The sequence below is a fragment of the Lachancea lanzarotensis genome, scaffold LALA0S11 (genome assembly GCF_000938715.1).
Source record: "Lachancea lanzarotensis genome assembly LALA0, scaffold LALA0S11, whole genome shotgun sequence".
Taxonomy (NCBI): domain Eukaryota; kingdom Fungi; phylum Ascomycota; class Saccharomycetes; order Saccharomycetales; family Saccharomycetaceae; genus Lachancea; species Lachancea lanzarotensis.
Genome location: NW_019212889.1, coordinates 399859 through 414898, shown reverse-complemented (window position 1 = coordinate 414898; position 15040 = coordinate 399859). Strand labels below are relative to the sequence as shown.

The following is a 15040-nucleotide window of genomic DNA, read 5'->3' as shown; positions in this document are numbered from 1 at the left end:
AAGATAGCTCCGTTTCGTTTCTTTACTCTAAGTAAGTACACAATACCTTCTGCTATTTGAGTCATAATCACAATTGTGGGCCATCCCCACTTTGGCTTCGAATTTTGTTGTTTACTCACGCTTGGATTTGGCGAGCGCATCCTTAAAACCATGTAGCTTGAACTTGCGTTCCAACGCGAACTCCACGAGCCAGTACGGAATATACCTCGTGAAATATTGGACGATACTTGCAAATGAACCGTGGAACACCTCGATCGGGTCTCTGGAACTTTCAATGTCTCTGAGCACTTCTTGAACGTATTTAGACACACTTTCAGGACGGTTGTCCTTTGCCATGGTTCTACGAGCTTCAAGAGCCTCCGCAGCTTCGGGAATGTTGTAAACGGAGCCTTCTGGCAAGGGTCGTTTGTCGGCAATATCGGTGGATACGGCTCCTGTGACCACATTGATGACTTTCACGCCAAATGGCTTCATTTCAATGTGTAGTCCCTTGGCATAGCTGTGGATGGCTCCCTTCGTGGCACTGTAGACAGATCCGAATGGGAAACACACAATACCAGCGATAGAGCCTGTGAAAACCACTGTTCCACGAGCATTGATCACAAATGGCAGCAACTCCCGGCACAAATTGATCGGCCCAAAAACGTTGACTTTGAAGGCCTGTTCCAAAACATCGTTGGTCACATCCGTGGCGGGAAAAGTGCAACTCTGCCCAGCATTGTTATACAAGATATCCAATTTTTGGGCTGGTAGTTCCGTTTCCAGACGCTCTTTGAGGGCCAAAATTTGGGAAAGCTCTGCAACGTCCAATTCCAAAGCCTTTACCAGCCCTGGAAACTCTTTTTCAAGCGGTAAGATAAGGTTCACTCGTCTTGCGGCAGCATAAACTTTGTACCCTTTTCCAGCTAATTGTTTGGTCAATTCAAAACCAATTCCAGACGACGCACCGGTCACCAAAGCGATCTTTGTAACTTGAGACATATTGAACGAGTTGGTGGCAAGCAACTAAAGAGAAGGAAGTGCTGTTTGCTTGTATGAGGAGCGGCGCTTTTATATGTGTCAAGGTCTTAGAGTCAATTTTCGGTGATGATTAATATACAACGAAGGGTGAACTTTTTGCAAGTTTGATGTCAAATTATGACAGATGCTATGTTGAGGTCGCTCTAAGATGATCAATGAGGCGAGGGCGGTTTGGAAGACCGGTGAAAGGTTAGTTTTTGATTGTGGTCTTGACCTGGCAAAGAGCTTAGAAGGTTCACGTGGTGTTATTATTGATACATTGCTAATTCTAGTTCATTCATATTCACAAATCAAGCTTGTATGGCGCAGTGGTAGCGCAGCAGATTGCAAATCTGTTGGTCCTTAGTTCGAACCTGAGTGCAAGCTGATTTTATTTTTTGGTATGTTCCGTAAAGAACCCGAAGACACATAATTAGGTGAAGTTGACGACAACGTAGTAGCGAGTTCAGTCTCTTTTGATCAGGAATGAAACGTATTAAAATGGTTTGAATTAATTATGTAAGAGCATATTGGTAACTATACCTCATCAAGAGGTAGCTAGGATCCAATACACTTGTTAAAAGAACTATCAAAAGGGTTTCTCGACATGGACGAGAAACACAACGTGGGAAAGAAGATTTTGAAGGTGTGTGAAATGTGAACCTCATGCTGTTAATGGTGGGTTCCGTAACATTTCTTCTTTTGTTAAAATGTATGCAAAGGGAACGTCGATCTGTCGGGTTGAGAAAAATTGGAAATGCATTGTTGTAATGGAACAAAGGAGTGTTGAAAATGCAGCACAGTAGTGGGTTAGACGTGTCATAACCTTGGGAAAGAAAAAGTGAAATGTTATTCTTTTTTTTTGCTTTTTGGGTTGAGAAGGGTGGTGGCTTATCTGACTTAACAGTCGATTAGCTCAATGACTTCCAAATGGACTGGAGAACATTGAGAACCAATGGACTCGTCGTACAAGTTGTAGAAGCTGCCCGATAGACATTGGTAGAAAACATCGTGTTCACCAATGGCTAAGTTACCTTGTGGGGTAATAGCCCAACCAGCGGCGTAAATAGCACCGGCTTGTGGAGGAGGACCATCGAATTGGAATTGTCTGTTGGCAACGATGGAACCGATTCTTCCCTTGGAGTCCTTTAGCATACCGTTGTCCAAAGTCATGGATAGAGAGCCTTCAGCCTTGCAAGAAACGGCAGATACGAAAGAGGAGGCGTCAGAGGTGGAAGCTGGAGAAGAAGAAGCAGAGGTGGAAGAAGCCTGAACTTGGCCGTCATGGATTTGGGAAGCACCAGATTCTGTTGGCACGGCTGAAGAGGTGGAGGAGGCCTGGATTTGACCGTCGCTGATCTGAGAAGCGGCTGTTTCAGTTGGCTTAGCGGCGGAAGAAGAAGCCTGAATCTGACCGTCACTGATTTGAGAAATGGCAGCGGCAGAAGATGGCTTCAAAGTGGTGGTGGTAGCCTGGATTTGACCATCACCGATTTGCGAGATGGCTGCGGCAGACGATTTTGGAGCAGCGGTAGAGGTAGTGGCCTGGATTTGACCGTCACCAATTTGGGAGATGGCTGCAGCGGTGGACTTTGGAGCAGCGGTGGAAGTGGTAGCCTGGATTTGACCGTCACCGATTTGAGAAATGGCGGCGGCAGAGGATTTTGGAGTAGAAGTAGAGGTGGTAGCCTGGATTTGACCGTCACCGATTTGAGAAATGGCGGCAGCCGAAGACTTTGGAGTAGAAGTAGAGGTGGTAGCCTGAATTTGACCGTCGCCAATTTGGGAGATAGCGGCAGCCGAAGACTTTGGAGTAGAGGTGGCAGTGGTGGCCTGGATCTGACCGTCACCGATTTGCGAAATAACGTCTCTCTTGGCGTGGTCGGAAGCGGTGGCGGCGCTCAAAGTGGACACCGAGGACGAAATTGGCACCACAGCGATACCAAAAGTCTCAGTGTAAGCTGTGAGGGCACCGGAATAGGTAGCGGTAGGAGTCAAGGTGCTCCATGGCTCAGAGCCGGTGACAGCGGCAGAGGCAGAGGAGGCTAGAGCCGCAGCGGCGGCCAAAACGGTGGTGGATTTGTATTGCATTGCGATGTGATCTGATGTGATGTGATATGATGAGTTACTGAAGTGAGTACTGTTCTGCGCTTATTGAGATGCAATTAAGCCTAGCGATGGACAAAGAAAGCGATCAGATGTAATTCTCTTGAGGAATTGAAACCTAAAATAAACCAATTGACAAAGTGAACAACAGAGGAGAGAACATCCCAGAACCATTCCCGCCGGATTGTCTTCCTTATATACCCGGTGGGTCAGAGACACTTTTTTTGCCCGTTGGACAAGCCGTTCTTTTCCGCTTCTAAAAAAAGACCTGATCCGCCCGCACATGTGCGCCAGGTTATTTTAATACCGTTTTGGGAAATCTTATGGGGATCGTTAATTTTCCGAATTGGGAAAAGAAAGGCGATGGATGGGTTAGTGTGTAGTGATTGGGTGGTGATTGGGTGGTGGCTGGGTACCACCGGCATTTGCTCTCCTGTCCTGATTCAATAGGATGGCTGTGACGCGTGATTAATTTTTTTTGGTCTTCCCTTGTGGTTGCGGCTTTTCTAGGTGACTGGTGCGAAACAAACGCGTAAGAAAGACGCGTAACGCGTAAAGAACAAAAGACAGGGCAGGGCAAGGCAGGGGGGAGGTTTGCCGGAAATTGCCGGAATTGCCGTAACTAAGCGAACAGTGCAATAAGATGAATAAGATGGAGAGACAATTTTGTAGATGGTGTAGTAATGGCTGGGTGGTGATAGTGGGTGGTCGTAAGTGGGAGGTGGTAGTGTGAGGGAGAAAAAATTGGCAAGTGGCTGGGATTCGCCCATGGTGGTAAATTAAGAGAGTATCGTGAAAATTAAGACACATGTCACGTGAGAGAGTACTCGCAGTAGGTGATGAAGCTATACACCCATAAGAAAAGTGTTTAAATCGCTAGCATTGAGACAATTGAAACACTCTCCAAACATTGGTCCAGCAGGTCTAGTGACTACTACCTACTATAGCTTTTTTTTTCTCTCGTTTCTTGCTCATCCATCCTAGACTTTCTAATTTGTATCCGTGCGTTACCCGTCTTGCTCACCTGTCTTGCTCATCTGCCCTGTACTCGCCCACCCGTACTCGCCATGTATTGCAAAATTAACATGGCTGGTGGAACGCCCACCTCCACACTTTACCTCATTCATATTGATCGGGCCATCCCCGCTTCTAGGCCTACAGAGTCCAGAACTTGCAGTACTAACCCAACCATCAATCAATCTGTAATAACCCAGCACCAAGCCCGGCTGATCTTGTCACATTCTCGAACATAATTGCACCAAGCGCTCTGATCTTTTTTTTTTTTGGCCCACCTTCCTTCCATTCCCACAGCAAGCCCAACCCGCTCACTATGTTTTCTGCGATTTAGCTCGAAATTCATTCGCTTCAAATCACACACAACCAAGCCTTGCCAATTAGGCCATTTGCATCACTTCAATGCGTATATATATCTGCGTTAAATCAGTTCTGTAATCCTGATCTGTCTTGTCAACTTTATCTCTTCTTTCTTAGCATCCCATCAATCATCACTACTCATCCCAACACATCACATCGCAATGCAATACAAATCCACCACCGTTTTGGCCGCCGCTGCGGCTCTAGCCTCCTCTGCCTCTGCCGCCGTTACCGGCTCTGAGCCATGGAGCACCTTGACTCCTACTGCCACTTACTCCGGTGCCCTCACCGCGTACTCTGAGACTTTTGGTATTGCCGTGGTGCCAATCACCTCTTCTGTGTCCACTTTGAGCGCTGCCACCGCTTCCGACCACGCTAAGAGAGACGTTATTTCGCAGATCGGTGACGGTCAGATCCAGGCTACTACTGCCACTTCTACTCCAAAATCTTCGGCTGCCGCTATCTCACAAATTGGTGACGGTCAAATTCAGGCTACCACTGCCACCACTTCTCCAAAGTCCTCTGCCGCTGCTATCTCCCAGATCGGTGACGGTCAAATCCAGGCTACCACCTCTACCGCTGCTCCAAAGTCCACCGCTGCAGCCATCTCGCAAATCGGTGATGGTCAAATCCAGGCTACCACTGCCACCACTACTCCAAAGTCCTCTGCCGCTGCCATTTCTCAAATTGGTGATGGTCAAATTCAGGCCACTACCACCACTTTGAAGCCTTCTGCCCCAGCCATCTCCCAGATCGGTGACGGTCAGATCCAGGCTACTTCTGCCAACGCCACTACTTTGAGCGGTGCTTCTCAGATCCATGACGGTCAAGTCCAGGCCTCTTCCACTTCTGCCTCGATTTCTCCAGCTTCCACTTCTGACGCTTCTTCCTTCGTGTCTGCCGTTTCTTGCAAGGCTGAAGGCTCTCTATCCATGACTTTGGACAACGGTATGCTAAAGGACTCCAAGGGAAGAATCGGTTCCATCGTTGCCAACAGACAATTCCAATTTGACGGTCCTCCTCCACAAGCTGGTGCCATCTACGCCGCTGGTTGGGCTATTACCCCACAAGGTAACTTAGCCATCGGTGAACACGATGTTTTCTACCAATGTCTATCGGGTAGCTTCTACAACTTGTACGACGAGTCCATTGGTTCTCAATGTGCTCCAGTCCACTTGGAAGTTATCGAGCTAATCGACTGTTAAACCAAACTGGGCATAGTTCCACACTCCCAATTCAGAAATGCATCACGATTCATCTTTTTTAACAATTTCGCCCACGCGGCTCATCGATTCTTTCGTTCGTAACACAATTTGCGTTGCCAATTGTGTTCAGGTTTTGGCTCCCAGGTTACAGGAGACCATATTCATTCAAGTACATGTACACTAGTTCTTTTCTTATAAAGATTATATGTTTTAACTGCTTTTTAGCGTCACTAACCAGATATTCTGATAATGTTCATTAGCTAGCTACACATGGATTATATGCAGGGTTGTATTACTACTGAATTGGCTCTCGAGCCTTGTACAAATAGTACAGTAGAGGTGGATATAAGAATACTGACGCTAGACCTGCTTTGTAGAACAATGAGTTTCTGCCGTACGTCACGTGCGCCATATTGGCCAGTTGCATTACGAATCCGTACCCTACAGTAGCAAATGATAGTTCTCTGTAGGAGATGTTTCTACGTGCAAAGGGTCCTTGGACATTAATGGGTGTCTGTGTGATAGGGTCAGGAAGCTCTTGGTTCACGGTTCTGGTTGCCCGTTCACTTATTGGCTTGTGACCGCTACTCGTGTAGTCCTTGTATAGGAAATATATACCTAGACCGAACGCAGAGTTTATCGCGACGTTAGACCAAAGGTTTCGTTTGGAAACTTCAAAGGGAAGCTTGAACGGTTTACCACTTGACATTTCTGCTTAACTTGAAGTTTGTGATGCCGATTTGAAACTAGTTGGACCAGTTATCTCTTTGAGCCCCAGTGTAACTCTTTGTCCGTACTTTATATAGTTGTCCAATGTAAATTATTTGAAAAGAACTGACGCGGGAGAAAAAGCTGCGGATACAAGGCAGATTATTCAGACCTTTGACATATCCCCTCTTATGAACCCCTAAGATTTGTTGCAAACCTGCTATTAGGCGTGGGGTAATCCTGGACGTATCAGCAACCGGTGCTGTTTTTTTTTAGACGTTTGTTGCCATACCGAAGAATCTAATAATATTGTAAAACGCAAGCAAAAGTTCGTTATTGCATCCAAAATTGTAAATGTAAAGTATAAAAGAATAAACAAATGTTATATGTTGGTTTGAAGCGGTAAATAATGCTCGTTTGAAAATGCGCTTCCCGCATTGTTTTCCAGTGCCCAAGTTACATTCGTCGCGATGCAAACAAACATCTGTTCACCAAGCAGGTCCATACTCGTGACCTAAAAACCTTGATATTAATCTTGAAACCTCTCTACTTTCATGTTATGCTACGGTCCCGGATAATCGATCCGAAGTAGAGGTGGGACTTAGCGATAACTTCTATTATACCCAAGCGGATATAATAATGATTCAAACACTTGTTCAATGTTTACTTATGATTCTCTACTTGCTTTCTTTAGCATATAAGATAACCGTAAGACAAGCATGTCATGCTCGTCTTTTATACCTTGTGTCTCTATCTCTGCATGGTCGTATTCCTGACATGTTCATAGCCTAGACCTGAGACTTCTGGGACTCAACAGCCTCCATTCTCAGTCTTGTTGTCTTCTCTTAGACTTTAGACAGAATGTCTTCATCTGTGATCTTTGGTTATCTTATTGTCATGTGTTATTCATGACATTTCAACAACAATCCGATGTAGTGTAATGGCTATCACATCACGCTCTCACCGTGGAGATCGGGGTTCGATTCCCCGCTTCGGAGAATTTTTTGTTTTTCCCAAAGGCACTTCTGCACACACGTGAGTTAATAATAGGCGTATGTACAGATGCTTTTTTTCACCTTTCATCAAATTTCAGGGACTTCGTGGCCAAGCTGGTTAAGGCGTGCGACTGTTAATCGCAAGATCGTGAGTTCAATCCTCACCGAGGTCGCTTCGATTATTTTTTTAGGCCTTTGTTAAATATCACGTCTATTTACAATCGAACAATTTCGGGCTAAACGCATCACGATGAGATGAGCTTGCAAATACACTACGTTTCTTGACGCGCTAGGGCCGCGCTCTATCATCTTCTTTTTAATATTCATCTTGGACTCATCGATTGACAATTGAGACTGACGAGGTGTTCTCTGAAACCTTTCGAACATGGTAGGACAAGAAGAATGGCTAGATCAAACCACGTATTACTCGGTTTTGGGATTAACTACCGATGCTTCAGAAGCAGAGATAAAGAAGGCCTACCGGAAAATAGCAATAGCTATACACCCTGACAAGAACAAATCAAGTGGTGCAGCCGAGATGTTCAAACTGGTTTCCCACGCTCAATCGGTGCTGGCCGACAAGCAGAAACGACAAGATTACAATCGGAAACTGATTTCAAAGGGGCTTCACACATATGTACCGAAAGCTTGCAGACTGTCCTCAATGGTTTCAGCGGTAGCAGGGAAAATTAGTACGAGTGATCGCGATTTTCGAACACCTACATCTTCGCCTCAGAAGCCTATGCCTCGAACGAATTCCGCAAGAACACCTCACGAAAGTGTTGATAAACCCGCTAGCTTCAGCCATTTTTCACCTCAAACCTCATTTTCGCGTCAAAGTAAACCGTACGAACAACAACCGTACGGATTCGGGGTTGAAAATGAAGGTGGAAAGACAAATCCAGATGCCATGAGATCTTCTCCCGCCAAAACCAGGAATGGAAAGGACAGCACATTCAAGGCTAAGAGCTACCAGCACCAGCGTCCAGAGCCTGAACGGAATAAGGGATCGAAAGTGAGGGGTTCAACTCACAACTCCAGTTTCCCAGCCACTACGCAAGGTCTGAAGAGCGATGCCCGACCCGCACAAGATTTACCAGATTCTATGGCTAATGAGGGAAAAAGAACAAAGCTGAGCACTGATAACAACCGCGGGAACATTTCGTGCTCTTCTCCCTTTTCAAATCAGCACGAACGGCATTATGCTAGGACCACGCGTCACGAAAGAGAGCAACAAAGAAGATCCACATCGCCCGTAAAAAACCAGCCCAATACAGGTGCAAACACTTTACAAGACATCAAAAACCTCTTGAAAAAATTCAACGACGTTAAGGTCAAGCACGATCCCGAAGATATCATAACTCGCGAGGAGACTGAGCAGCCAACAGAGGCAAAAGCCAAAGCAGAGGTTCCGCCTGTGAGTAAGGTATTTGAAAAGGGAACGACACATTCACAACTGAACGACGACGCGAGCCGACAGCGAGAAGTGAATCCGCTCAAGCGGCCAGGAGATACCAAAGCTACTCCAAATGCATTGGATTTCACTAGAGGCTCCGATTTGAGGCTGCGTGAATTAGAGACGGTGCTTCCCAATGACGAGGAGCTGTTTGACATGCAACAAGTGAGCGAAATGCTTGACGGGGTACGGGTAAAGAGACTCAAAACAGAGCGGAACGCTTCACAGGACCACAGCTACACTCGAACTCAAAGGCAGAATTCTGAAAGTGTTCACGCTCACGGACCAATTTATGAGGGCCTCTCTCGGCCCGTGAACGAATCGCTGCCGCGAATATACAAAGTGGAGCATCTTTCTGTTCATGAGCTAGGAATGGACATGGCTATCCCTAACCTGGTCTTACCCATGGAGCCGATCTTGCATGAGACCCACGTCATAACTAATCAGGACCTAGTACGGATGACGGAATTGGTACGAGTTTTCCACAGCCAAGCCAACAATCTTAAGCGTAGACTTTTGGATGTACTCTCAACACGAGCCACAGCAGATGATCTTTTCAAGGATCGGCTCACTCGCGTCGAGAACAAGGTGATACTTCTACAGGCCAAGTCGTACGATGTCAAAGTAACAGAAAAATTACAAGAATTACAAAACCGGCAGCAAGTGGTAGCAGAAAAGTTCAGTACACTCATGGATTCATTTTATCATGTTGGACACCGATGAGGATACACAAGATGCCATTTTGGTTGGGGTGGTCTACTGGCGATGAGCCGTCAAGAGCGATATCCTACAAGGTCAGAATTAGATTTCTAAACGCGTACGTGTATATAAACCCAATTGGTGAACCTCGAAAGAGACGCCAGCAGCTGTTCTGGTTCCAATTGACCTCTCAGCACGAGCTTTCCTCAATCAGAACTATGTGGAGTAAGCAAAGAATCACCTTTGTGGTGGTTGGAATCTTGTTCCATTTCTTTTATTTATGGTCAATCTTTGACATCTATTTCGTGTCGCCGCTTGTCCATGGTATGAAAGCACACCAGAGCACAGACCAACCGCCAGCAAAACGGCTGTTTTTAGTGGTTGGCGATGGCTTGCGCGCCGATACGGTTTTTGAGAAAATTACACATCCGGTCACTGGAGAAACTGCACACCTGGCACCGTATATCAGATCTATCGTGGAAAACAATGGAACCTACGGTGTCTCACACACCAGAATGCCAACAGAGTCACGGCCAGGCCATGTGGCGATGATTGCTGGGTTCTACGAAGACGTAAGTGCCGTGACAAAAGGATGGCAAGAAAATCCTGTCGATTTTGATAGTTTTTTCAACCAGTCAAGACACACGTACTCTTTTGGCTCGCCAGATATTTTACCAATGTTTCAAAAGGGGGCCTCAGACGCCAATAAAATTGACACTTGGATGTATGGGCACGAGTTTGAGGACTTCACGCAATCTTCGATCGAACTGGATGCTTTTGTATTCAAAAAACTCGATGACCTCTTCTACAACTCTACCGTCGACAACAAGCTCAACGAGGAGATAAGACAGGAAGGAAATGTCTTTTTTCTCCACCTTCTGGGTTGTGATACTGCGGGTCATTCTTACCGTCCGTATTCCGCAGAGTATTATGATAATGCCAAGTATATTGATACACAATTGGCCAGTTTGGTGCCAAAGGTCCATGAGTTTTTTGGTGACGATGACACCGCATTTATTTTCACCGCTGACCATGGGATGAGTGCATTTGGATCCCATGGTGATGGCCATCCCAATAACACGAGAACACCACTCGTAGCTTGGGGACCAGGAATCAAAAAACCTCTCATAAACACCACCCCCGTTCACGATAACTATACTCAGGGTTGGAATCTTTCTCATATCAACAGAAACGATGTGAAACAAGCAGACATAGCATCATTAATGTCTTTCCTGATTGGCGCTGATTATCCCGTGAACTCAGTGGGTGAATTGCCTTTGGCCTACATCGACGGCTCTGAAGAACAGAAACTGAAAGCTCTTTACGCCAACGCTAGAAGCATTCTGGAGCAATATCTAGTAAAGGAAGAGGAAGTTGTCGCTTCGCAGTTTTTTTACAAAAGATATAGCAAATTCGATCTGAAGTCACCACTTGAATACCAGCAAGAAATCGAGAAACTGATTGATCGCGTATCTCTAGGAGATCTTGCCTCGGAGCCCTTGGCTATTCAATTGACAGAGGAATTGATGACCAACACATTGGAGGCACTTTACTATTTGACGACTTACAACAGGCAATTTACAAGGACTATTGTGACGTTTGGTTTTGTCGGTTGGATCACATACTCCTTCGTTTTGTTCTTGAGACTATTCATTTTAACAAAAGATTACGAAGTGAAAGCTTCAGTTTTCCATTACACAGTCTTTGCAACCTTGACTGTTGTTTTGAACTACACACTCTACTACCAGAAGTCTCCGTTCAATTTTTACATGTACCTGATGTTCCCGTTATTCTTTTGGAGTCAGATATTCAGAAGCAAGGTCATTTTAAGTGATGGTTTTGAGGAATTTTTCAAGGGTCTTTCAATGAACAAGAAAATCAGCGCCGTTGTGGCGGTCTTGAGTGTTTACGAAAGCATTGTCTATGGTTTTTTCAAGAGATGGATTTTCACCGCCACATTCATTGCGCTTGGGTTCTATCCCTGGGCATGTGGTGTCCGCGGTTTCCGCCAGAACTTAATTTGGTTGCTCACAAGCGGCTGTATATCAGTTTTCACCTTGTTTGATGCAGTGAAAATGGAGAGTTTGTTGCAAATCAACGCGGCAAGTGCGATGATCGTCTTGAGCGGACTATGGGGAATTTATCGCGTACGATCCAGTGTTCAGCGTTACACGTCCACGTTGTTCCTAGTTCAGATCGCTCTTATTGTCGCAATGGTTGCAATAACCAATAAATCTGTGGTTTCGCTGCAGAATCGGGAGGGACTACCGCGGGACTCGCAAATTGCAGGCTGGTTGGTATTCTTCGTTTCCTTGGTGGGAATGCCTCTGTGTCACTACCCGAAAATGAACCAGGACTACAGGGTCAGGATGCTGACCATCTACTTGACATTTGCGCCTGCGTTTATCATTCTCACGATCTCGTTTGAGTCGTTTTTCTACTTTTTCTTCACTGCCTACATTTACCAGTGGATCGAAATTGAGTCAGACATAAAATCTCTAAGAGACGCATCCACTGCTCCTCAAAATTGGTTACAACTTCTACGTGTCTCAACTATTGGATTTTTCCTCATGCAGGTTGCGTTTTTCGGCACCGGTAACGTGGCCTCCATCTCTTCTTTCTCGCTCGATTCCGTTTATAGATTGATGCCAGTTTTCGACCCATTCCCCATGGGTGCCCTTTTGATGGTGAAGCTGATCCTACCCTACATCACGCTATCTACGGGTCTCGGAATTTTGAACCTGAAGCTACGCATCAGAGACTACAGCATTTCATCCTTGATTATTTGCACCAGTGACATATTGTCGTTGCAATTTTTCTATTTGCTAAAGACTGAGGGCAGTTGGCTGGACATAGGTGTCACAATTTCCAATTATTGCTTGGCCATTCTCTCCTCGCTTGCTATGTTGCTTCTGGAATTGATTAGCCACATCCTGCTGAGAAATGTTTCCCTGCATCTTACGGACAAACAAAAAAAGTCCCAATGAACGTACAACAGAAGGCAGCAAAGGACACTGCGCAACCATTTAGGTTCGGTAAACTTGACTATGTTCCACGGAGCCAGTACGACAAACGGACGTTAGTAGCCCCGCTATATTTTTTTCAAAGGGAGACATTGATTACGAGACTCTGAACTCAAATTGCGTAATAAACCGGCCATCCCATCGCCGAGAAAAGAGACAATCTCACACCCCGAATTGACAACGAGATCAAATTAAATCGGTTTATACATAAATCCTAGCTGGTGGCTGTCGCGATATTGAAACTACCGTGTTTTTGTTTGTCGTTGATCTTTAACCAATATCGTTAATAACTGGCAAGGTTCCCATTCTCATCAAGTTTACTTGATTGACAGATTCAAATCGACAAATCGTCAAAAACACATCGACAACAACAAATGGCAGAAGCTCAGACTCAAAGAGTCTCAGATGAGTCTGATGAGGTTTCGGCGTTGCTGGGACCTGATTTGGAAGGATTGGAGACTGCCGTGGAACATACCGGTGAAGCAATCTTAGCCAACACAATCAATAATGGCGATTCAGTGGACACTAATGAGGGTCGGTGGTTCAAGGAAAGCCAAAGACACCACACCCGTTTTGGTTGGCGTAAACCGGGAGTTGAGATTTTGTGCTTTGTGATTGGATTGTTGACTTTTGCAGAAAGTTTGATACTTTCGCCGACTATTGTGATGTCAGTGGAAAAGACGTGTGAAGTGGCTATGCGGGATGGAGTGTGCGACATGGCACAGGCGCAGAAAGTGTTTTCGGAGATTCAGTCGGTGCGGATGCTTTTGGCTGGAACGGTAAGCACGCTTTTGGCCGGCAAACTAGGCGAATTGTCAGACCGGTTTGGCAGGAAGCCCATCTTACAGTACATCGGGTGTGTGCGTCTAATATCGATCGTTGCTATCATGTACACAATTTTGCCGCAAACTCCGTTTTCCAAGACTGGCATCATGCTGGCCAACAGCGTACTCTCGGTGGGAGCAGATCTCATGGTGCTCATTGCAACGGGAAATAGTTACCTTGCTGATTGCACGGACCCTGCATCGCGTACAATGGCCCTTAGCTTTCTGATGAGTACCATATATGGGACTATGGGTACAGGGCCTCTGGTAGGATCTGCTGTGGTCAGACTTTCCAACAACAACAATTTTGCTCCGTTTATTTTTGCAGCGGTCTTGGTCTTGGGATGCATTCTATTCGTTACATTTGGGTTGGTGGAGTCTCGCCATGCACAGGCGTTGGAACACAGTCAACTCAAAGCCCAAGACCGTCGCCGCAGCTTTGACTCGATTTTGTCGAACACGTCTTCGAGCTCGCTCCATAACCGTGGTCGCTACCACATGGTGATGTTTTTGGACCTGTTGTCGCCTTTGAAAAAGTTGTGGCTTCCACCATCTGCGGATGGCTCACTTGTGGCCCGCCGCAGCGTTCTCGCGCTGATCGGTATGGATGTCTGTTACATGATGTCGACAGCGGCCATCATGGGGCCCATGGTGTTGTTCGGCACCTACAAATATCACTGGACGTCTGTGACATTGGGATACTTCATGTCACTTGTGGGAATCGGTCGGACTTTGATTCTTTTGGTATTTGCCCCATTACTGCTTGTCTGGCTCAAAAAACGCCACACACGGTTGGATAACTCAGTGGACAATATCGATCTGATCTCTATGCGTGTGGCAATGATCTCTATAACGACTTCGATAGCTGCGGCGGCTGTGGGCGACCGGCGTGGATATTCGATGATTTTGTTCGCGTGTTTCCAGAACGTCAGTGCCATTTTCTCGCCCACGGTGCAGGCGACCGCTGTCAAGTACTTTACTCATTCGTCGCTGGGAGAGGTTTTCGGCGCCTTAGCTTTGGTTCGGAGTGCTACAATGTTGATTTTCCCAGCTGTTTTTTTCCAGGTCTATAGCAAGACGGTGAAAGAACATGCCATGGCGTTTATGGTCGTGCCACTTTGTGCCGCAGCTTTGGCCGTAGGTGTCAGCTACACGCTGGAAGCTGTCACTGATCCTGAACGTCTACGTAGACGGTCTCAGATGTCTTTAAGACCCGATTCTGCCGGTTACACAAATCCTGATCCCGGGGCCTCCAAGTCTACTGACAGACGCGCTTCGACGTCCCAAACACTACGCGTACCTACTTCGAGAAACGGAGACATTGCTCCCAAAGACAATAATCCTACACTGGCTTCATTGTCGTCGTCTTCTTGAATCCGCCATGTTGATCAAGACCCTACATCGGTAACAGCTTATACCATAGGTGAAGCGCTAGTACTCGAGTCCAACACGCGCAAAGGATTACGTCATGTTTTCAGAATTACGAGTACTCTCGCGAGTACAACTTTGATCGCTACACACGAAATCGTCGGTTTTGCTTTCATTACCTAAAAAAAAAATTAAAGAAAGCTTGATTTTCAACGAGAACGATTTTTTGGAAATTTATAATGTTAAAGGGAAGCGCTGGCAACTAAACTAACAATCGCAAAGC

At 46.0% G+C, this 15040-nt stretch overlaps 7 protein-coding genes and 3 non-coding genes across 10 annotated transcripts, besides 1 other annotated feature; 7 read left to right on the top strand and 3 right to left on the bottom strand.

Moving 5' to 3' along the window:
- Positions 1-111: 111 nt before the first annotated feature.
- AYR1 (LALA0S11e04544g1_1) lies at positions 112-981 on the bottom strand (the record flags this gene model as incomplete). Its single annotated transcript, XM_022775295.1, has 1 exon — positions 112-981. One exon carries the CDS (start codon positions 979-981, stop codon positions 112-114), a length of 870 nt encoding a protein of 289 aa, XP_022630661.1.
- A 333-nt stretch (positions 982-1314) lies between these two features.
- Positions 1315-1386, top strand: LALA0_S11e04522r. The gene has a single exon. It is a non-coding gene; the product is annotated as a tRNA-Cys (tRNA).
- Positions 1387-1899: 513 nt separating this feature from the next.
- Positions 1900-3090, bottom strand: LALA0_S11e04500g (LALA0S11e04500g1_1; the record flags this gene model as incomplete). Its single annotated transcript, XM_022775294.1, has 1 exon — positions 1900-3090. One exon carries the CDS (start codon positions 3088-3090, stop codon positions 1900-1902), a length of 1191 nt encoding a protein of 396 aa, XP_022630660.1.
- A 1550-nt stretch (positions 3091-4640) lies between these two features.
- Positions 4641-5684, top strand: LALA0_S11e04478g (LALA0S11e04478g1_1; the record flags this gene model as incomplete). The annotated part of the gene is made up of 1 exon (XM_022775293.1): positions 4641-5684. The coding sequence occupies one exon, from the start codon at positions 4641-4643 to the stop codon at positions 5682-5684; it is 1044 nt and encodes a 347-aa protein (XP_022630659.1).
- Positions 5685-5979: 295 nt separating this feature from the next.
- Positions 5980-6393, bottom strand: FMP33 (LALA0S11e04456g1_1; the record flags this gene model as incomplete). Its single annotated transcript, XM_022775292.1, has 1 exon — positions 5980-6393. The coding sequence occupies one exon, from the start codon at positions 6391-6393 to the stop codon at positions 5980-5982; it is 414 nt and encodes a 137-aa protein (XP_022630658.1).
- A 585-nt stretch (positions 6394-6978) lies between these two features.
- Positions 6979-7128: a long terminal repeat.
- Positions 7129-7318: 190 nt separating this feature from the next.
- On the top strand, positions 7319-7390 carry LALA0_S11e04412r. Its single transcript has one exon. It is a non-coding gene; the product is annotated as a tRNA-Glu (tRNA).
- A 96-nt stretch (positions 7391-7486) lies between these two features.
- LALA0_S11e04390r lies at positions 7487-7560 on the top strand. Its single transcript has one exon. It is a non-coding gene; the product is annotated as a tRNA-Asn (tRNA).
- Positions 7561-7772: 212 nt separating this feature from the next.
- On the top strand, positions 7773-9566 carry JJJ2 (LALA0S11e04368g1_1; the record flags this gene model as incomplete). Its single annotated transcript, XM_022775291.1, has 1 exon — positions 7773-9566. The coding sequence occupies one exon, from the start codon at positions 7773-7775 to the stop codon at positions 9564-9566; it is 1794 nt and encodes a 597-aa protein (XP_022630657.1).
- A 194-nt stretch (positions 9567-9760) lies between these two features.
- MCD4 (LALA0S11e04346g1_1) lies at positions 9761-12529 on the top strand (the record flags this gene model as incomplete). Its single annotated transcript, XM_022775290.1, has 1 exon — positions 9761-12529. The coding sequence occupies one exon, from the start codon at positions 9761-9763 to the stop codon at positions 12527-12529; it is 2769 nt and encodes a 922-aa protein (XP_022630656.1).
- Positions 12530-12939: 410 nt separating this feature from the next.
- On the top strand, positions 12940-14763 carry LALA0_S11e04324g (LALA0S11e04324g1_1; the record flags this gene model as incomplete). Its single annotated transcript, XM_022775289.1, has 1 exon — positions 12940-14763. One exon carries the CDS (start codon positions 12940-12942, stop codon positions 14761-14763), a length of 1824 nt encoding a protein of 607 aa, XP_022630655.1.
- Positions 14764-15040: the final 277 nt, after the last annotated feature.